We start from the raw sequence: 22,733 nt of genomic DNA on the forward strand, positions 1-22,733 counted from the left end.
ATTCTGGCTTTCCTGTTATTTAGTTTAACTAAGCTGTTAACACTAATGTAAACGCCGTTGTAATTTTAAGTGGTTTTATTTTGAAGGAATCTACAGGAAACACCGAGTGATTTCTTGTTTAGCTTTGTGAACGTTGTATGTAGTAACAAGTCCCATCCGCTAGAGGGCGAACAAGTTCCCAATCTCCAACGTTTTCTCGTGTTTCCATTCAGTTGACCTTAATAAATATAAATGCTTTTTAGACCGAGTATGTGGCCTTTAATCAAATCAAATGAGAGATTCCAAGTAATTAAATTACACTTAATTAAATATAGTCTTACCCTTTTTATTATTTTATTTAATATTTAAATAAGTGTATTTATTTTATTCTTTTTTTAATACTTATTTAAATTTACAACAACACTGAAGCTTTTTTTTTAGTATGATTCCTATTCTGATATCCACAATGATCATTCTACCAAGGAAAAATGCTAAAACTGTCACTAGGAGTTGTTAGACATATTTAATTTTCCCCTTTCCTAGAGGCCTTGTTGTGTTTTTTGTAAATATAATTTCATTTCATTTCATAATTCAAATGATAAGATAAATTTCATAGTGTGAGTGTTTTTATTATATGTTACAATGACCTGCCACAAAATGACTCAAGCTCTTTATAATGAAAAAAACTGAAAAGGGACCTTATTTGATTTAACAATTATTACACTTCAGTGTCAATCTGCAAATAAAAATAAAGAAGAATCAACAAGGTAAAAGCATGACTTTGTAGTTTATTAGCAGAAAATGACTGAAAACATTTTAGTACTGTGGAAACGTTGGGTCTACGTTCATCGCCCAAGCCATGAGACCTCCACAGATGTCCTTCACTGCGATACTTTCCACTTCTGATCCACTCATCTTCTCCAGAACCTGCACCGCCTTCTGGGAGTCATTCCCCAGTTTACAGATCACATAAACTGAGATGAAACCACAAAGAAACAAGAATCACATCTAGGAACATTTAAATGTTTAATCGTTTCTAAATCTGTGTTAATATCCAGGATGAAATGTCACTAAACTAACCCTCTGATTAAAGAAGCAGACCAGCTACTCAGGTCAATGCTAATTGTTTTGGAAAAAGGGGTCACCTAGCAACCCCATTAAAATCCGTCCAAAGTGGGATTCTGTTCCTGCAGCTTGAGGCCACACAAGAGGACCCTGAATATGTACACATGACTCAGCACGGGCGTTTGTTTCTAACATGAGACACAGATCATAAAACGGTGTCGTACCTGCTGGCTGGCCGTCACCTGCCATCTGCTGCTTCAGCTGGCTGATTCTCTCCTGCAGTAACCGGATATCCTCGCTCCGTCTCTCCTCTAAACCGGAGAGAGGAATATCTAGCAGCAACATAAGGAGAACATTTGCACAGAAATGGGAAGCAGGATGATTTTTTTTACAACGCAGCGAATCAAAAAGGATACTGAGAGAGATGGGTAGGTGGCATATATCCACTTCCACAAGAGGGCGCACATCCAATAAGAGATGTGGCACCGAGGTGTCCACTATTGATTTATACTCCTGGAATTACACATTCATAACACACATCTACTGTTAACTGTTGATATTCATCTTTAGCAGAATTTTAAAAAAGAAACTACAGTTGAAACGTTCCTACATTTGGGATTTTTAACAACTTTCCTTGAAATCACAGGAAGTAAAACTGTTTCTAAGTGGTTGCACAATTACCACGGCACCTCAATCAATCATGATTCACATCTCTGAGCGGCATGACTCAGCGGGTTTGAAAGAGCCAATCCTGCAGAAGCACAAACGAGGAGCAATCCAGCAGCACGGCTCCCGGCTCCAAACAGAACCTGGAATTCTTTTCTACAGGCAGTTTTAGTCATTTCCTATTTGAGGTTGGGTCGGAGCGGAGATCTAATCAGATCATGAATGCACATAAAAACTGAGAAAATTGAGAGTAATCATAGAATAAATGGTGCTAAATACATAGATGCACGCACTGTTTAGGAGTACCTGGACTGAGATCCTCTGACCTTTGGACAGGAGGTTAAGTTTCCGGCACTGAAAAGAGAAAAAGAAAAAGCTTATGAGAAAAAAATCACACGACAAAGCAATATTCCTGAACAAATCTGACCTTATCCGTGGCAGCGGAACCGCAGAAAGCCTCATAGTCGACGAGTCGGGTCACGCTGGGGTTGTCTCCGCACACCGCACAGTCGGCCTGCTTGGGCCGCAGCCGGATGGACCTGAATCTGAGATTCTGGGCGTCAAACATCAGCAGCTGCGGACTGCAGGAGGCTGGAATTCCCAGTCAAGTGAAAGTTTGTGGGAAAAAAAAGGGATTCTGAGAATCGGCTCCCACTGGTGAAGCAAGAAAACGGCAACATGGAGTCCTGATGGGAAAACCAGAGCAGGACTAGCTGAGCGACGCATCGCAGCGGTGTTAAGGCAAGCGTGCTCTTTACCACAAGTCTGAACATTAGTGACAGAACACAGAAACGTGGAGTTGATGCACCCCGAATACCAGACAGAAGAACGGCGTGTGAGGCGGAGATGAGAGAATAAAGGATACAGCTCAGTCCAGAGGCCAATTTCAGGACCTCTAGAGCCTGGAAGCAGCCCATCACACCTGGAACTTAAGCAGAAGTGGGACTATTTACAGAAAAGTATCATTTACACACAAAAAAACACGAGTTTTGTAAAAATACATGAACTAAACTCACCCACTCCCAACACCCCTCCATCAGAACAGTTTGTCACCGTCTCTGGTGGAGGAGGAACGGGGTACAGACATCTGTAGCATGGTCCTCCTTGATAGTTATACACTGTCAACTACAAAACATTTCAAAAAGGTGTTGAATCTTATTAAAATGATCACACTGACGCGGAAAAGAGGTGGAGTGCCATCATACCTGCCCCTCTAGTCGTAAGGCACTGGCTGACACCAGAGGCTTGCCACTCAGCACACAGGCGTCATTCACCAAGTAACGAGAGGGAACGTTGTCAGAACAATCAGCCACAATGTCGTATATGAGGTCAGAAAGGTCAAGGAGTTCTCACGGTGTATTAATATAATAAACGTTTAGAGATTCCTGCTGAAAAAGGCTTTTGGTGCAACGCAAGCCTGAAAAAGGTTACTGCTGAATGAGCTGCAGGGCGTTCTCTGGCGTGAGCTGCAGGTGGTAAGGAATACACTCCACAGTGGAATTTAGCCTGCAGACACACACCCAGAGGTTACACAGGTCAGTGTTGACCCCAGCCATCTTAAAACGCCACCACCGTCTACACCGTAAGCGATCAGAACAGAAAATAAAAGCTTTAGTCTTCTGTTAATTGGAGAAATGTCGCCCCCATGTGGCTGCAGCGGAGCTACATGCACCACAGCAAACTCCCTGTTCAAACGGAGAGGCCGTCTCTGAAATAACATGTTTACACAGAATCTGTGGGCTGCGGGGGGGAAGGGGGACGCTAAACCAGATATAGCCTGTGGTGAGACTGGAAAACAGAAAAAGTAACCCAAAGTTACCAAAGAGTAACACGAAGGGTGAAAACACACTCATTGCCATAGTTAAAGCAGAGAAGGATGATGAATTTACCTTTTGACTGACCCAGCAGCAGACAGAGCCTTGGCCTGGCCCTGGTTCTCCTCCCCATGAAGCACCTGTCTGTGCAGGTTACTGAGCTCCACCTCGTCATAGTCTAACAAACCAAGTCGCCCTGGAGGGGAAAAATACAATCCGTGTTAATCCGATCATCACATAGTAAGACCATCAAGTGGGTCGCCTTTACCGTAGTTTAAAATAGGGTCCGGCTCATTCCACAGGTTGTAAAAGAATAAATGACTTAAATCACACGAGGCTCTGAAATTTAAGACTTTAACGAATCAGAAAGAGGTTGTAAAACCTCTGTAGACATCATATTAGGTCAGACCAGCGTTGCTACCTACCAATGCCTGCTGCTGCCAGATACTGAGCCAGGGGGCAGCCCAGTCCTCCACAGCCCACGATCAGCACCGATGTCTTGGCTAAGTTCAGCTGACCTGTTGAGATCTGGGTTAGATCGTCATAAAAGTCACCTGACAGAATGATTTCTGCGGTAAAGTAACTCTGAGAGGTTTTATACCTTTCACGCCGAGCTCAGGCAGGAGGAGCTGTCTGCTGTATCGCATGATGTCCTCGTTGCTGAGTGCTGTTTTGACTGTCAGGGGTCTGATTGGTGTCACTTTGTCATGTAGCTTCAGGACTGAGGCGTGACCCTAACATCAAACCATGACTAAATGAATACACAGCACCAAAACTGTCTACTTGTAACATTAAAGACGTTCATCTCTCGATAGTTTGCAGAATGTTAATGTAAATGTGTTTGAGTTGTAAAACATAATCTGAGTATTTCAATAATAAATAAAGCTTATGTGTGAAAGTAGCAAATCAATTCAAGCACGTGACAAATAGTGAAGGACGTTGACCAATCCTCACACAGTATTATTATTTATAAATAACTAGTGAGGCTGAATAAGGTGGAGATCATTTTAACCATGACTGGTGTTACAGATTAATGTCTTCATGCATTTTCCATCAATTTATTATATGTGTGTTGAGAAAAAAAACTGCTGAAAATACTTGTGTGCTTATATGGGCGTCTATCTACTAAGGTGTACAACACGTACAGGGAGTGCAGAATTATTAGGCTAATGAGTATTTTGTCCACAACATCCTCTTCATGCATGTTGTCTTACTCCAAGCTGTATAGGCTCGAAAGCCTACAACCAATTAAGCATATTAGGTGATGTGCATCTCTGTAATGAGAAGGGGTGTGGTCTAGTGACATCAACACCCTACATCAGGTGTGCATAATTATTAGGTAACTTCCTTTCCTTTGGCAAAATGGGTCAAAAGAAGGACTTGACAGGCTCAGAAAAGTCAAAAATGGTGAGATATCTTTCAGAAGGATGCAGCAGTCTTAAAATTGCAAAGCTTCTGAAGCGTGATCATCGAACAATCAAGCGTTTCATTCAAAATAGTCAACAGGGTCGCAAGAAGCGTGTGGACAAACCGAGGCGCAAAATAACTGCCCATAAACTGAGAAAAGTCAAGCGTGCAGCTGCCAAGATGCCACTTGCCACCAGTTTGGCCATATTTCAGAGCTGCAACATCACTGGAGTGCCCAAAAGCACAAGGTGTGCAATACTCAGAGACACGGCCAAGGTAAGAAAGGCTGAAAGACGAGCACCACTGAACAAGACACACAAGCTGAAACGTCAAGACTGGGCCAAGAAATATCTCAAGACTGATTTTTCTAAGGTTTTATGGACTGATGGAATGAGAGTGAGTCTTGATGGACCAGATGGATGGGCCCGTGGCTGGATTGGTAAAGGGCAGAGAGCTCCAGTCCGACTCAGACGCCAGCAAGGTGGAGGTGGAGTACTGGTTTGGGCTGGTATCATCAAAGATGAGCTTGTGGAGCCTTTTCGGGTTGAGGATGGAGTCAAGCTCAACTCCCAGTCCTACTGCCAGTTTCTGGAAGACACCTTCTTCTAGCAGTGGTACAGGAAGAAGTCTGCATCCTTCAAGAAAAACATGATTTTCATGCAGGACAATGCTCCATCACACGCGTCCAAGTACTCCACAGCGTGGCTGGCAAGGAAGGGTTTAAAAGAAGAAAAACTAACGACATGGCCTCCTTGTTCACCTGATCTGAACCCCATTGAGAACCTGTGGTCCATCATCAAATGTGACATTTACAAGGAGGGAAAACGGTACACCTCTCTGAACAGTGTCTGGGAGGCTGTGATTGCTGCTGCACGCAATGTTGATGGTGAACAGATCAGAACACTGACAGAATCCATGGATGGCAGGCTTTTGAGTGTCCTTGCAAAGAAAGGTGGCTATATTGGTTGCTGATTTGTTTTTGTATTGTTTTTGAATGTCAGAAATGTATATTTGGGAATGTGGAGATGTTATATTGGTTTCACTGGTAAAAATAAATAATTGAAATGGGTATATATTTGTTTTTAAGTTGCCTAATAATTATGCACAGTAATAGTCACCTGCACACACAGATATCTCCCTAAAATAGCTACAACTAAAAACTACTTCCAAAAACATTCAGCTTTGAAATTAATGAGTTTTTTAGGTTCATTGAGAACATGGTTGTTCAATAGTAAAATAATTCCTCAAAAATACAACTTGCCTAATAATTCTGCACTCACTGTATTTTTGCTTTTAAAATAACATTTAATGAGAAAATGATCACTTTGCGAGATTATTAAGATACGTTAAAGTCAAATATGAAGGTAAATGGGCAGGGATACTACCAGAAAATAGCTTTCTATAGTGTACTAAAATATATACTGTAAGGCAAAACAGTAAAAAAAAAATCTAATGTAACCTTTACTTATAAATCTGACGTCTTTTCGGACAACCATATCATTAAAATTACGGGTATGTGAGTTACGGACACCTTCAAAAAATAATCTCAAATCATTCCACTTTTACTACCTGTTCCAGCTGTGCCAGTTTATTTTTTAGAGCAGAAATCTCCTCTTCTTTGTCTTTGAGCAAAGCCTTTAAACTGCAGACTTCCTGGTCCATCGCTTCCAAGAAGCATGAAGAAAACACCCAGAAAAGGTTTAGATATACCTTAAAAACTGAAACAATATACAAAAATGCGTGTAAAGTCGCTGTAAATAACAGTGTAGCCTACTGTGCAGTGAAAAACTTCCGTATTGCCCACGTGGTATTACGACGACGTGCTGACGTAGTAAGAATTTTCTTGAAAATAAATGGATACATTAGATTATCAAACGTTTTATTTGACTGGAATTGGTTTCTATATGCATTTTTCGTTAGCAAATAAAAAAACTAAAACATAACTGCGCAATCGCACTTCAAGAGAAATTAATGTGTTACGTTGAAACGGGACTCTGTCGGAAACGGTTTTCCTACTAGCTTTGTTCCGTTTTGCTTTAGACATTTGTTGTTTTATGCTACGTTATTTATTAGATTGCATCTCAGTAAATACAATAATTTATGTTTTATTCTTTGTCATTTTGTCTGTTTTAGCAGGAATGAAACATCGCCATTTGCGTACTTGCCTGAACTTGTCTGCTCACGTACCTCTTCTCAAATCGGAAAATAAAACACACTTTTACGTAGCTACAAATAAGTTTATAATTATATGTTAATAACACACTCATCTACGTCTTTTCTGTTGTCATAAATTAATATTTGTACAATTTAATATCTGGGTGTTGAACTAGAAACATAAAACATCATGTTAGTGTCCTTTTTGACGGGGACATGTTTCGATGCAACACAATGTGATGTTTGTGGTAAATATTGAAGAATATTGAACAGTTGTGTTGTTAATATGATTTGTTTGCCTTTTACCGGCTCTAAGTAGTTTTTGTAATTTAATGATTACATTGTTTGTTATCATCTTTTGTCATATGTGTTATTTCTATTGTTGTTGTGTTATTAGTACGTTATCTATTATTACATTTATACAAATTATTTTTACTTTATTTTATGCTGTATTTAGATACTTTCTTGTAACAACAATGGCTGCTCCAATTTAACAATCAGAGAGAGATGCAACAAAGATGTGCTTGCGTTGCTCATATCAGTTACCATTTGCATTGATGTCACATGTTTTTCCTAGTGATATTATCACATTATTTATTATTACATTTATACAGTTTACTTTTTCATTATTTTTTTGTGTTGTATTTCCACGTTTTCTTTAAAAGATAGGCTCAAAGTAACATCATTAGAATAATAAATACATTCAACTGGTCTCCACTTAACAGCAGGCTTCAGTGACGTGGTGCTGAAAGCCTCGGGCACTCCCTCCTGCCTTCCACATGATCTGAAAGCTCCCTCTGAGGAGAGACGGAGGAATGTGGAAAGGAGGGACAACATCGATGTCTTGGCTCTCCACAATGCCTTCTTTCTACTCTGTAATAATCGGTGTGACATTCATCTTCCACACTAATGGGATCCCATGGACGGAAGAAAAGGTAAATCAATTAACTGATTCGTTTCCCCTTTTGTGCTAGGATACGGGGGTTATTATGAGGCTGTTTGATGGTTAATTATGAAAGAAAGAAAAATGCAAAAATAGAAAAACCTGACATTTGTAAATATTTGAACCATTATTGTAATTTTAACTGCCTCATTTCAACACTTTTTATAACATGTATAATAATATTTTAAAAACGTAAAACACAGTATTTACTATATTTAATAGAAAATTACAGCTTTCAGTTGAGATGCACCTGAATGTGTCAGCCCGTTTGTGTTCCTCACCAGTGTTGTTCTCTTCACCCCCTTATCTAGTTGCCATGGCAGCACATTCATCATCCCTGATCCTCCAATTGTAGGTCTCTGTATTTATAGACCCTGTTTTAACCCTCCGAGCCCCAGCTGTGTGTTTGGTCATCGACCACATAATTATACCTTCCACGGCTGTGTGCCACTGCTCTGTCATTACAGAACAGATGTGATTCAGGCAGCGTGGGTCCTGCTTGGAGCAGGTTTTGCATGTCACTGTTTGTGAAAAAGAAAAATGTGCTCAGACTTCTTTGTCACTGAACAATGAAAACATAATAATTTCCTCATAAAAGATTTAATCAGTTGTTCTGGAAGCATTTATGGTCTGAGGAGTGGATTATTCTTTCAACACTTATTTTAATTTAGTAATTTAAAATAAAAGAAACTAATCTGAAACAGCTAGTTTTAGAGTTTGAGTCTGGTTTAAAAAGTAGCAAGCTGAAAAAATGAATTTTAGGCTGAATTCAATGGATTTGGTTACTGGGTTCAGGAAAAAATGCAGAAGTGCAGAGCAGAGACGACTGGCTTGGACGGGTCCTTCATCATGTTTGTCTCCCTCTTTGTTGCCAGGACAACCGTGCTTCTCAGCAGGTGGACTTTGGGACCAAAAGAAAATGATGCAATGACGGATCAGTTTTCTGTTTAAGTGCTATCGGCTAAATGAATTGCTCAAACAAGCTATTTGAGGAAATAAATAAAATTAACAAAAGGATTTTCTGCATTTCTGGATTAACTTTTTCGTTATTTTTGTGTATTTCCAATATTTTCAACATCTCCTCACACAGCTGCGATTGGCTCTCAGGAGGTGATTTTACCACCTCATCAAGAGGACGTCAACCCGTGCCATTTCTTTGTGATTTTACAGTTTAGGATTGTGTCAAAAGAGGAATTAGATCAACACTAAATCTGATAAATACCGTGTTAAATGTCGTTTCTGGCAATTCATGAGGAAGCACTGACCACAGTGAGTCACTAACATCAGCAGTTTCTGTTGCACAACCTAAAGACTTCATCTCCTTGTGAGTTAGGATGTGAAACCGTGACTCGGCAGACAATAATACTCCTGCAGACTTCTTCATTTCTGCTTAAGAGTTCACTAATCCATCATTTTGTCTTTTTGTGGCCTCCTGTCTAGCTCCAACACAGAGCTGTCACACTAACAGAAGATGAGATCCGTGCTGCTCTGTCTCACACGGATCTGGAGCAAATGTGGCAGCGCGACCTGAGACCCCTGTTGGTTACCAGATACCCGGGGTCTGCAGGCAACCAGGCTGTACAGAATGTAAGTTTATCACTCACACACTTATTCATAGTGCATTACGTTTATTACTAACAACAATATTTTGTCTAATGGGATGGAAATTTTTGCAAAAAAAAGGACAAAACAAAAACAATTCGACAGGATTTCCTTTCACAAAATCTGTTTTAATTCATTTAAAAGTGCAAGTTGACAGCAGCAGTTTATGTGTTTTAGGTGGAGAGTCTGATTCAGAATTTCTGGAATGCTTGAAAAATATTTGATAACTAAAAGATTCAGACCCTGCAGAAGCAATCAGAAACCTTCAGGGAACTTCGTTTTGTTCACAATAGAGATGATGCTGGAATAAGATGCAGCTGGAGGATTTGCTGAAGAGGGGCATGTGTGATAAAGATGATAAACAAACGAGGAAAAGTTCTTCATAAATGAGTCGCGAGTTAATTCAATTCAATTCAAGTTTATTTATATAGCGCCAAATCACGACAAGAGTCATCTCAAGGCACTTCACATAATAAACATTCCAATTCAGGTCAGTTCATTAAGCCAATCAGAAATAATGTTTTCTATATAAGGAACCCAGCAAATTGCATCAAATCACTGACTAGTGTCAGTGACTATACAGCAATCCTCATACCAAGCAAGCATAAAGTGACAGTGGAGAGGAAAACTCCCTTTTAACAGGAAGAAACCTCCAGAGAATCCTGGCTCAGTATAAGCAGCCATCCTCCACGACTCCCTGGGGATGGAGAAGACAGAGCAGACACACACACACACACACACACACACACACACACACACACACACACACACACACACACACACACACACACACACACACGCACGCACGCACGCACGCACACACACACACAGTTATGTGAATGAATATGAATGAGTTAACTAACTGCTAGGAAGGAAAGGTCATCTCCATATAATTACAGGGTGAATCCAAGCTTGTCTCAGAAACGTAAAAAGTCAAGAAGCTCCATCAATAATAGTTTTTTTTAACAATGTGACATTTTGCATAATTGTAAAATATAATTTGCTGGTTTAATTTGTGAGAAAGAATGTGTTTTGTTCCTAGCTAGAAACCTTTGTGCAACTTCTCCCTGTGCACGTGTGGTTCTCCTCTCACAAACCAAAAACATGCATTTTAGATTCATTTGGCCCAAAGGTGAGTTTGTGTGAATACTTGTCTCCATGTGTGATCCTGTGATGGTGTACTTCACCCTGCACAGTGGATGCATTTTTCTGGTTTGAGCTCAAAGACATGTAGTTAAGAGCCAAAGAATCACACTAAAACTTTATTTTATTTTATTATTATTATTTTTTGCGTTATGTGTCCCCAGCATATAAAAACAACCCTTGGTTCCCTTGGAGCAGGATGGGAAGTGATGGAGGACAAGTTTGTGTCACAGACGCCGTACGGCCAGCTCCCTTTCACCAACCTGATCGCCACACTGGACCCATCAGCAAAGCGCCGCCTAGTTCTGGCCTGTCACTTTGACTCCAAGTACTACCCGCCTCAGTGGCATGGAAGAGAGTTCCAGGGTGCTACGGACTCGGCTGTTCCTTGTGCTATGATGCTGGAGCTGGCACGAGCGCTGGATGAAGAGCTGAAGGCTCAGAAGGTAGCTAAGATATGTCTGGTGTATTTTTCTCTTTGTGGCCTACACGTTGTTATTATTAAATTCTAACATTAAAAAAACACTTTGTGCAAGCAGTGTGGGTTCTTCACAAGTTTCCATGAGCATCAAGGATAGAAAATGTTTTTAAAAGTAATTTTAGATGATTTATAATGTATTTTATGTTGTAAAATCTGAGGGAAAAGAATTAAAATAACAAAAATCTTAGATTTTTATTTCAATGTTTTCAAAGTCTGCTTTTGCCTTTTTCGGATTTTAAGTTTTAGAAAATATCTAAAACCTCTTTAGTTCAATGTGACCTCGTGACCACTAGATGGCAGTAAATCTATTAAAAATGGAAGAGATTGAAGTTTCTTTCCAACTCCTCATGTAGGACTCCAGCCCCGACCTGACCCTGCAGATGCTCTTTTTCGATGGAGAAGAGGCACTTTTCCAGTGGACCCCCACAGACTCCCTGTACGGCTCTCGCCACCTAGCCAAAAAGATGGAGGCCACGCCACATCCTGCAGAAGCAACAAACACCAACCAGCTGCAAGGCATAGTATGCAGCAGTTCTCTGCATCTTTCATTGTTCACGGATGAACATTCTCATTAAACACCAATTAAAACCATTAATTTTACCACTACATTACTATTTATTTTTTTCACATTTTGTATTTTTTTCTGCATCCTAACTGTCATTTCAGACATTCCTTTGCAGAGACAGAGGTAAAACTGCATCTTCTTGAAGTTGTGTGTGTGTTTCTGTCTGGCTTACCTTGTGCGTGATAATGTTTGGAACATCTGTGCATCAGGAAACATCTCTGCAGCGTTCACTCCTTCTCTTTTCTCCTAACATCTATGATTGCTTACATTCAGGTTTTCGTAGAGCTCATTCTACTGAAACAGCTCTTCTTAGGGTCTCTAATGACCTTCTGACTCACAGTGATGCAGGGGACTGTTCTGTTCTGGTCCTGTTGGACCTGACTGCAGCCTTTGACACTGTTGACCATCACCTGCTACTGGAGAGGCTGAGAGACTGGGTAGGCCTATCAGGATCTGCTCTGGAGTGGTTCTCCTCTTATCTCTCTGAGCGCTCCTTCTCTGTGGCCGTCTCCAAGTTTAGGTTCTCCACCACCTCCTTTACCCATGGTGTCCCACAAGGTTCTGTGCTGGGGCCTCTGCTCTTCCTCCTCTATCTGCTCCCTCTTCAGCACATCCTGAGCTCCTTCAAAGGAATCTCCTACCATCTTTATGCAGATGACATCCAACTGTACATCTCCTTTAAGCCCCATGAGATGTCTAAGCTGCAGCTGTTACACACCTGCTTAGACTCTATCAAAACCTGGATGGCTGGGAGCTTTCTACAGCTGAATGAAGATAAGACTGAGATCCTCATCTGTGCCCCAGACAAGCTGGTTCCCAAAGTCAGAGACTCTCTTGGTCAGCTTGCTTCTCACACCAAACCTTCCGTCAGGAATCTTGGCGTGACCTTTGACCCAGCTCTCACCCTGGATTCTCATGTCAGTTCTCTTGTTCGCTCTTCCTTCTTCCATCTCAGGAACATTGCTAAGCTGAGTCCCATTCTGTCCCGCTCTGAACTTGAGACAGTTCTCCACACCTTCATCTCCTCACACTCAGACTACTGTAACTCTCTTTTCACGTGTCTGAGCAGAACCTCCCTGAACCGTCTACAGGTGGTTCAGAACGTCTGTGCTCGGCTTCTGACCAAGTCCTCCAAACACGCCCGCATCACCCTGCTTCTCCTCCAGCTTCATTGGCTGTCAGTCAACTTCAGGGTTCATTTCAAGATGCTGGTTCTGGTCTATAGGGCCTTACATGGACAAGCACCATCTTACATTGGTGATCTTCTTACCCCAAAATTCCACTACGAACTCCGCAGCAAAAACGATCCCGTTGTAGTCAATCAGAGCTGTTCCACTACTGCGGCCGTGCGGCGCAGTGCGCCACCCGCCGTTTTGCCATCTGGCAAAAATAGGATCGATTCTATTTTTGCCGGATGCCGGATCACCTCCGCAGTCAATGGACAGGAATCACAACCGCCCAACAGGAAATGGAACAAGCACAGCTTCCGTTATTTCACAATAAATCGATAAACAAAAAGCGTTTTTTTGTTTCATATGCACAGGTTTAACAACTTTTAAGAACTATCAATGGCGGCTGAACTTTAAATGCACAAAAATAAGCCACAAATACAGTTTCCACTATCAAAGTAGTCACACTTTGTTGATCCAAACACTGCTGATCTCTCAACACAAATGATGGGCAGATTAAACAGTTCATTTCGATGCTTCTACCACACGACGGGTGTTTGGATCTAACTTCTGCGTTTATTGCTCGGACTGTATCGCAAGATCTCGAAAATCTCGCGCATGCCTGTTGGCGCACCTCAGGTCTCCGCACCGGAGCGGAACCGTTGTAGAGCGGGTACTGTATAATTTGAGTTCGGAAGCGAGTGGCAGCGGAGGGCGGGAGCGGAGCGGAGATAGTGGAATTTTGGGGTTAGTCCCTACACCCCCAGCAGGTCCCTGAGGTCCAGTGATCAAAGCCTACTGGTTGTGCAGCACCAGGCTAAAGACCAAAGGTGACAGATCATTTGCTGCTGTGGCCCCCAGACTCTGGAACTCTCTCCCCCTGAGCCTGAGATCAGTGGACTCAGTGGTCTCCTTTAAAAAGCAGCTGAAGACTCACTTGTTCAAGCTGGCTTTTGGATGACCTTCTTCACCACTCTCTCCTTATTCTGCTCTCCCCACCTATTCCACCTTCCTCAGGATCCACTGATTTCCCTCTTTTCTATTCACTCTCTCTCTTTCTTAACATTTTTTTAAATCACAACTGTCGATTTTTTTTTGCTCATTTTAAACATATTTTTAACCATTTTCTAAATTCTTTTTTATATTTTTACGTCTTTTGTTTTTGTGAAGCGCCTCATGATTTTTATCTTGAGAGGCGCTATAGAAATGATATTTTCTTCTTCTTCCTCCAGGACTTGTTTGTGTTGATGGACCTCATCGGGGCCCCAAGTCCCACATTTGGCAGCCAATTCCAAGACACTTCATCTTGGTTCACCAGGCTGCAGAGCATTGGTAAAACAGCATCCCAACATTAAACATTTTGTGAAATGCTTTAAATTTGTTGTTGTTATGAGTCACGGTGTAGCCACAGCAGTCCTGCAGCAGTTTCATCTTTTAATTTCTTCAACTTATACCTGTTCTTATTTAACTCTGGATTAAATCTTTGAACTTTGAACTTTAGTTATTTGTTTTAGGACATTTGTCAGTAATGGTTTATTTCATTTGAAACTATTAAAAATGTAATTCGTATGAGGACCAACTAATCTGAAATTACTAAGAAAAAGAAATTAATAAATAAAATCACACCAAATAAAAACAGTTGAAATTGAATAATAATAATAATGAGAATCAAGGTTTTGAATTTGAAATGACATTTTTGGGATTGCTTTGCTGTTTCTGTCTGCTGATGAAATTGTGTCCACGGGGAGTTTAAACAAATTTTCTTTCCTTTCAATGGACTAACAGATGTATGTTTTATTTTTTTCTCCTTCATAAACTCAGAGAAGCGTCTACACTCCATGAACCAGCTTGCAGAACATCCTAACAGCGTGCAGTATTTCTGGCCAGATCGTCATGTGGGTCGTGTTATTGATGATCACGTACCATTCTTGAACAGAGGTATGCACCCTTATTTAACACAACAACCAGTTTAAAGGTGCAATAAGTAAGAATTTTACAGTGAAATATTCCCAAAACGTTTCAATGTTTCAGTCGTGTATGAAGGATGGTTACACCGAAACAGGCTGCGTGGAGGACAGTTTTTCCTCCATTTAAAAAGACCAAACAGGGACTTAGTCATTGGCCGTTTCTCAATACTCAAGGACGTTAGTACGTTCTTGTGTACTAGACAAGTATGTTCTTGGCAAGGACGCCAGAAAGTCCATTTTACCGAGGACGGCATTTGAAACAACTGTACTCTGTTGCGTCATGGCAACAAGCGCTGCTTGTTTCTAGCTAAGGTTGAATGACCTGATATGAAATTAAAAGTTTAGTTTGTTCCTTAAATATCAAAATAACAATTGAAACATCCATCCATCCATTGTCTGAACCTGCTTGTCCATGTAGGGTCGTTGGGGGGGGGGGGGGGGGGGGGGGAGATGGTGTCTATCCCCAGTGGTCAATGGGCAATCAGGCAGGGTACACCCTCGACAGAGAACCAGTCCATCGCAGGGCAACACAGAGACACACAGGACAAACAATCATGTACACACACACACACACACACACACACACACACACACACACACCTAAGGACAATTTAGACAGACCAATCAACCTAACAGTCATGGTTTTGGACTGTGGGAGGAAGCCGAAGTACCCGGAGAGAACCCACGCATGCACAGGGAGAACATGCAATCCCCATGCAGAAAGATCCCAGGCCGGGAAGCGAACCCAGGACCTTCTTGATGCAAGGCAACAGCTCTAACTACTGCGGCACTGCGCAGCCCCCAATTGAAACATATTATTTGTTTCATATTTGGTCCACTTTTGATCAAAACTGAGAAAATACCAGCATTTTCCGCAGTTAAAAATTCTTTTTTCATCAAAACAGAGATACTCTGCTTTTATTTTGAAAAGGGGTTAGCTAATTAGCATTTAGAGGAATCGTGAAACGTAAAACCCAAATACACACAACAAATGTTATAGGTTACACACAATTATTTACAATAACAGACTATTTAATATTCCTTTACTAGTATTTAAAACTCTACATTTATTAGATTTCTCTGCTGTTTGGAGTATTACAGTTGCGATGCAGTGCATTGTGGGAAACTGCTGTCCCTAGTCCGCAAAAGGATGCATGGTTGCATCCTCGATACAATGGGTGGAGCAAGAACACATCTTTGAGCGAACTTTGAGTGAACTTGCCATGATGCATACTTAGGATAGGAACAGTCCTTGGGCCATCGTTGATGACGTTTCACAAGGACATGAGTACACAAGTACACACAAGTATGCATTTTGAGAAACGTCATTGTTTACAAAATGTCCATCCTCCATACTTCCTGGTTCTGAGCCAATCATACTGAGCCTGCAAAGTTGTCAAGTCTTCAAGACAAACACTGCACCCGTATTTGTAACTTGACACTGGCAAACAAAGAGCAGCAACGTTGTGAATAGAATGGAAGCCAGTAAAAGGAGCGACCCCAGAGTTATTTCTTGTAACACTAAAAAATCAAATCAACTCAAAGCTTTATTTATAAAGCGCCTGTCGGGAAGCCCAAGGTGCTGAACACTGTACGTGAGAAGACACTGCATCTTTTTGTTTTACTCTAATATCTAATATTACTCTAATTAGAAAATAATAGTTGGCTTTAAAAATATCTTAAGCTACTTTTTCAATTACAAACAACTCGATATTACAGTGAAATACATTTATGTACTTATGAATTAGTGAGTGGCTGAAAGCAGACTCTTGTTTTTAAACATGGACTATCACATTTGACCAGAAAATGTCATTCTTACGTCATGCACCTTAAAAGGGGACATATTATGTAAAACTCACTTTTTGCATCCTTTTGTGCACTGAAGTGGCTCATTCTGGAAGGTAGTGAAAATGTCAGGTATTAAACTGATGATATTGCGTCATGTGAGAGCAATTTTATGACAAGAACTTCATAAACATGTTTTGTTTCAATCGTAGGACAATTATAGCAAACGTACAATGTTGCTGCCTGTTGATAATCCTCAACCTCATTCTGCCCTTTAGGTGTCCGTGTCCTCCACCTTATCCCTTCTCCCTTCCCCTCTGTGTGGCACACGTTCGACGACAACGAAGAAAACCTGGACCGCACCGCAATTCAGAACCTCAACAAGATCCTGCAGGTTTTTGCTCTGGAGTACCTCAATGCCAGACCCGCGGTTCCCTCAGACCCACAAAATGCTCCTTAAAACTTTCTAATATATCTCATATATCGTTAATCACTGTAGAAGCTGAATGAAGACACAACGTCAGAGGTTTCCCCGCTCGGTCCAGGGAATACTTTACACCAGACATTTACTTTGAAACTATCTTGGACAAGAAGACTTTTATTTTTAAAGATGTTTTTCATTCCTGAAATCTTTTACTGTGATAGAATTGTTATTATGCTTCTCACTGAGGAAATGGTGGCCCACATGAGATGATGGTGGCAGGGGCGTGTCCAGGGGGTGGCCTGGGGTAGCACATCCCACCCTTTGAATCTGATTGGCCACCCCACTGAATTCCCAATAAATAGACTTGTCCACAAAACACTTGGGGTAAAAAAAAAAAGCATAACCATTGGTGTCACCCATGCATAAAGAAGTGCACTACCTGGGCCACCCCATTTTAAAAGATCTGGGCACACCACTGGATGGTGGACAATATATTTTTCCCTGAAGCTTAAGATACTTCCTCTGTCCCTAATAATCTGTCCAGTGTTTATAACACACACAGAGAAGTCGATCACCTCCTGCGCTGACGTGCCCGCTTCTCTTTAAATCTGCTTTTAAATTCCAGAATCAGCCTAATCTGGAATCCTGTCTTCTGAGAACGAATAAATGTTTAAGCAGAAAATAAAAGACTGTTCAGCAGAATTTGGTCTTTTTTTTTTTTGAGCGGTGGTGTTTAGGGAAAAGTTTAAAGGTCCTCTCCAATGTGGTGATTTAAGGGGGTGTGGTCTGTTTCAGACCCTGACACTTGTTCTACTTCTTTCCATTTCATGCTTTCTCCATTGGATCTTTCCCATCCTTCTGCCTGACATCCACAGGGACCTCGTGATGCCTTTAATCCTATCGGGGGGGCTTCCCTGAATTCCACACCACTTAAATCCTCCTCACCTCTAACCGCTCCCTGGAAAACTGGAATAAAGGATTTGACCTTTTCTGCTACAAGCACTGGTGCCTGGCAACAAAATACTGTTTACCTTATCTCAAAACAGAGACAATGCATGTTGGAGAGCAGTTGTTCAGCTTTAATCAGCAGCTGATTACACTGAAGCTGATGCAGAGGTGGAGTGACGGGTGGGGCCGGGACTTTCTCTCATACAAGGTGTGCTTCAGCCTGTTTGGAAACAATGAGGACGCCAACAGGTTTACTGTATGTTATGAAAAAGATTCAACATCAAAAGTAGGGTTTAAAATGGAACAAATATCAACAATAAAAGCTTTCAACTGAAATTTTACTCAATTAAACAATGTACATATGTAAAGGAAGAGCATCTTTAGCTTTCCAGACTTTTTTTGGTCATTGTTTTTCAAACATTCAGTGTAATGTGGCCTTTATGTTTTCTGCTCCTAACATTGGCTGCCTGTTGCTGCAGTGTGGAACTGGTGGACTCCGAAATTACAGTTTCTGGCTTCTTTAGTCAAATAATATGACTTTATTGTGTAATCCACGAAATAAACGTGTATTTTATTTTTACACTTACAATGATATTTCCTAAAAACACCCAAAATATCATTTTCTACTAGTTTTTAATTTAGTAAAACTGGAAGTTCCTTATTTCTTCGAAGAGTTGTCTGAAAGTCAGTTTTGCCTGTACCAATTATTTATTATTATATTAATCATCCACGACTAAAAGACGTGTTGCTGCATTCATTTCAAATTACCACTAGATGGCAGTAATAAATCACTTATACACGTGGTTTTTGTTTTGTTTTCACTTTGGGGGGGGGGGGGTCAATTACTTCTTACGCTTAAGGTTTTACTGATTAAATTATTTTAAATGTTTTTTTTAGCCTCTGACCGCAAACATGGCAGTCTCTGAGATCTTTGAACCCAACTTTGACCTCCACAACTAAATGTAGCCAACAAGGCCATCAACATGTCTTTAACAACATATTCATTTTATTACTTTTGCCAACAGCTCTTATTTTATCTAACAAGTTCAGTGAGATATCCTTCAGCTGTCATTCTAAAAATCAATTATTAGTCCAAAGATCTTCCTGAGAGCACATATGTGGTGATTTCCAGCTCAATTTTGAGAACTACTGTTAAGAAAAAAAAAAACAAAGAAAAGAAATTTAAATGGTTTGTTGCCTTTTGATAGGAATTATAGCCAAACCCGGGCAACATTGTTTACAATACACGCCTCACTTTTGACATGTAGGCGATAACTACATGGAAATTACCTACATCACATGCTGCGTTTCATTGCTCTCTGTAAATCTGAACTCATTTTATTTTGAATATTTTTGCTTGAGGCCAGTCAAGGAATGCAATTAGTACAAGTACTTACTTAAGTAATTTAGCAGTAGCTTAAAGTTTTTAAGTATTTAATGTTACTTAACACTTTAATTACTTTAAGTAAAGTACTTATATAAATAAAGTACTTTTTTCCTCAAGTAATTCAAGTTAAATGGAAAACTTCAGAACAATTATTTCTAAAGCTGTACTTTATTAAGTATTTTTCTTGAGGCCTACACGTTACTTTTACTCGGATAAATTATCTGTAGTCCTTCACTAAATGTTCTAAAAAGTTTCAAAAGTAAAAGTACTTCTGTTTGTGTTTTCTTTAATGACATCAAAACTGGCTCAGCTCCTTTTAACCTATGCAATCCATGTAACCCATGCTACAACACTTTTCTGCACCTAAAACACATATTTAAACACACATATGAACATGCATATCTACTTAAATACTTCTAATTAAGTAAAAACCAATTATTGGATACTTCCACTTTTTTTTACCCATTTATGTCTTTAGCCTGTTTTTTCTTGAGTAAAAAAAATCAAGCACTTCTTCCAGCATTGTTTAAATTCAAATGTGAACAATGAAGCACAGCACAGAAACAAAATCGTTTCAGAAAATGTGAATTAAATTTTATTTAATCAACATGTTGCTTGGATAAATATGATCATTGCTCAAAATTAGTCTTTTGTGGATCATTTAACTTCATGAGTCACGAAGTTTAAACTCTGCGTGAAATAAGAAGTCGCTCGGTTTATCAACGCTGGAAGACACTGAGGTTTCCCACAGTTTCCGGTAGCTCCTGAAGGCGGCGCGTGGGGACGTTGGTCTGAACTCCAGTCAGGCGTGATTGTTGAGTTTGTTTAGTGGGGACTGGGGAGAGGAGACGCCGAGGCGCTGAGTTGCGGTCGACAATGTCACACAAAAACAGTTAAAAGCTACGTTTATTTCCGTTTCGGCTCGTTTTTATTTAGTTTCTGACATTTGGACTGGAGCATGGAGCCGATAACGAGGTGGACGCCAAAACAAGTTGTGGACTGGATGAAAGGTGAGACTGAATTATTTAAATTCAAAGGTTAAATTGGTGTCGGTCGTGTTTTTATTCGCTTGTCCGCTCCTGAGAGAAGGCTTCCTCCAAGTTAGTTTCATAGAAACCGCTCCGGTGTGACAGCATGCCTTCACTCAGGCGCACAAAAGGAGCGCTGTCTCTTTATCTCTCTTATCATCTAGAAAACAAGTATAAAAAGTACAAACATGCTATGAACGAAGTGTAATAGCATTTGTTAGACATATCATAATCAGATTATCGTCTAATTGGGGGTTTATTGGTCAGAAATCCTAATTTAGGACACATTTATGCAGGAATTTCCAGATTCTTTTATATTTCTAAGTAGACACATTCAATTCGTCTTTCCTGGTATAACTTATTTTTTAATAAGAGCATATTAGCGGTCACGTCTGAAGAAGTTAAGGCTTCTTCTATTATTTCCTTTTAAAGTAAAATATTATTCTTCTCCCTAACCTCCATTCATATATCCATTCACTAAAAAGTGTGATTAACGTGTTTTTTATAATCCGTAACACCATAAACGCGATCAGAACAAATCTACTAAATTTTATTGAGTATCTTTCCAGAAAAAAAAGCCACACTTGTCTTGTTTCAGGCTCTGGGAGGAATGTTTGCTATGACAGTAACAACATTAATCCTTCACTTGGGTCACAGCACAAGTATGTCTAAGTGAGAGGTTAAATGGAATGTGAAGCATTGGTGGTGACAGTGACAGTGGTTCCAAATAGCTGGATTATTTATAAATGACTCATTGGCTTTTAAAGATGCTGATTTTAAAGTTCCTCCCTAAACTTCTCACAGCAAATCTGAGATGATTTCCATGTAAAAATGACATGCATGACTCAGATCAGATTGCTTTTTTCCTGACTGAAGCATGCCTATCAGTGGGAGTGTCCACTGGGAGTTAAAGAAAAGGGATGGGGGTGGGTTTTGGATGGGTTATGGTCGATGTGTCATTTTGAAAGAGGCCCAGTCAGTGCATACATGGATTAACTATCTATACAAACCCTCCTGAAAATCTGACTCAGCAGTTTTATGTGCAGCTTGGTTTGCAGACCCTCTGCAAACAAGAGTGGAGAGGAAAATGTGGCTCGTGAGAACATTTCATCCTCCTCTTTCACATCCAAACATGGTGGTGCATGAACATGATGAGATGTTGCTTTTAAATCTAATTTTGGGGTTGTGCCTAAATACCAGCTTGTTGTGTTTATAGTAAACCAGGGAAAAAAAGGTTATTGGACTTTTGTTGTTACTCTTAAGATGGAACTGAAATTCTTTGAGGTTCGACTACACGATTGCTTTAGTTATAGGTGCTTTGTGTGGGTGTACACTTCAATTACTTTGCAAACAAGTAGGTCTGCTTAAAAGCTGCCAGAGCCACAAAACAAACAACTCCAAGTAAGAATACAAAACAAAGCACTACGTGTTGATGTCATTGGTGTCTTACTCTGGTTTTGCTCTCAAGGAAAGCTGAAGATTCAACCAGGGGGGAAACTGGCGAAAAGATCAAGTCATCACTAATGTTGTTTCACTGTAGAATGAAACAAAAATCAGATACACGTCTAACGCGGTTCACACGGTGCCTTTTTCAGCTGAAGGGTCTGCAAATTGTAGAGTGGTGGCACACACGGCCAAAGAACTGTACGACGTCGCTCTAAAGTTTGGGTCATACTGAATTTTTCACACATTCTAGATAAATCTTTTGTTGTGAACAGAATTGTGACAAAAACATTGAATGTGAAGGTGATCTGCAGCGCTGTGACTGGCCCGGTGATAGCTTATGGAGGACTCTCATCACCAAATCCAGCCCTCATCAGTCTTAATAATAGTAATAATAATAATAATCATCATCATCAAACTTATATAGCGCTTTATTAGGACACTCAAAGACACTTGTGTGAACTTTTACATTCACACACTGCTAGTGATGGTAAGCTACTTTGTAGCCACAGCCACCCTGGGGCGGTCTGACAGAGGCGAGGCTGCCATTTGGCGCCGCCGGCCCCTCTGACCACCACCAACACAGGCAAGTTGGGTGAAGTGTCTTGCCCAAGGACACAACAGCAGAATACCTCTGGTGGGAGCTGGAATCGAACCCATGACCCTTCTATCATGAGGCAACCCACTCTACCAACTGAGCTACTGCTGCCCCAAGCAGTGCCTACGAATCTACGACTCTGGTCTGCAATCGACCAATGAAAAT

At 40.5% G+C, this 22,733-nt stretch overlaps 3 protein-coding genes across 4 annotated transcripts in view; 2 read left to right on the forward strand and 1 right to left on the reverse strand.

The window, feature by feature from the left end:
- Nucleotides 1-747: 747 nt before the first annotated feature.
- mocs3 (molybdenum cofactor synthesis 3) lies at nucleotides 748-6,893 on the reverse strand. Of its 2 annotated transcripts, XM_070546726.1 has the most exons (14): nucleotides 6,706-6,893; nucleotides 6,501-6,595; nucleotides 4,126-4,258; nucleotides 3,950-4,042; nucleotides 3,600-3,720; nucleotides 3,142-3,216; nucleotides 2,916-3,033; nucleotides 2,727-2,835; nucleotides 2,576-2,638; nucleotides 2,138-2,301; nucleotides 2,017-2,064; nucleotides 1,461-1,557; nucleotides 1,269-1,376; nucleotides 748-953 (listed from the first exon to the last, which is right to left on the reverse strand). In XM_070546726.1, the coding sequence occupies exons 2-14, from the start codon at nucleotides 6,591-6,593 to the stop codon at nucleotides 796-798; spliced, it is 1,380 nt and encodes a 459-aa protein (XP_070402827.1). In that variant the 5' UTR covers nucleotides 6,594-6,595; nucleotides 6,706-6,893; the 3' UTR covers nucleotides 748-795. The 2 variants fall into 2 exon arrangements, with proteins under 2 accessions (XP_070402827.1, XP_015825927.1); XM_015970441.3 differs by having other exon boundaries at nucleotides 6,501-6,892.
- Nucleotides 6,894-7,349: 456 nt separating this feature from the next.
- Nucleotides 7,350-17,866, forward strand: qpct (glutaminyl-peptide cyclotransferase). The gene is made up of 7 exons (XM_015970431.3): nucleotides 7,350-8,020; nucleotides 9,469-9,615; nucleotides 10,938-11,219; nucleotides 11,608-11,775; nucleotides 14,221-14,320; nucleotides 14,810-14,926; nucleotides 17,019-17,866. The coding sequence occupies exons 1-7, from the start codon at nucleotides 7,901-7,903 to the stop codon at nucleotides 17,198-17,200; spliced, it is 1,116 nt and encodes a 371-aa protein (XP_015825917.1). The 5' UTR covers nucleotides 7,350-7,900; the 3' UTR covers nucleotides 17,201-17,866.
- Nucleotides 17,867-20,319: 2,453 nt separating this feature from the next.
- Nucleotides 20,320-22,733, forward strand: part of LOC107392551 (connector enhancer of kinase suppressor of ras 3) — a 33,847-nt gene continuing 31,433 nt past the window's right edge. The window contains exon 1 of the mRNA XM_015970423.3: nucleotides 20,320-20,509. Within this exon, the coding sequence (XP_015825909.3) occupies nucleotides 20,458-20,509 (52 nt within the window). The 5' untranslated portion in view covers nucleotides 20,320-20,457. The remainder of the gene's footprint in view (nucleotides 20,510-22,733) is intronic.

The sequence above is a fragment of the Nothobranchius furzeri genome, chromosome 18 (assembly GCF_043380555.1).
Source record: "Nothobranchius furzeri strain GRZ-AD chromosome 18, NfurGRZ-RIMD1, whole genome shotgun sequence".
Classification (NCBI taxonomy): domain Eukaryota; kingdom Metazoa; phylum Chordata; class Actinopteri; order Cyprinodontiformes; family Nothobranchiidae; genus Nothobranchius; species Nothobranchius furzeri.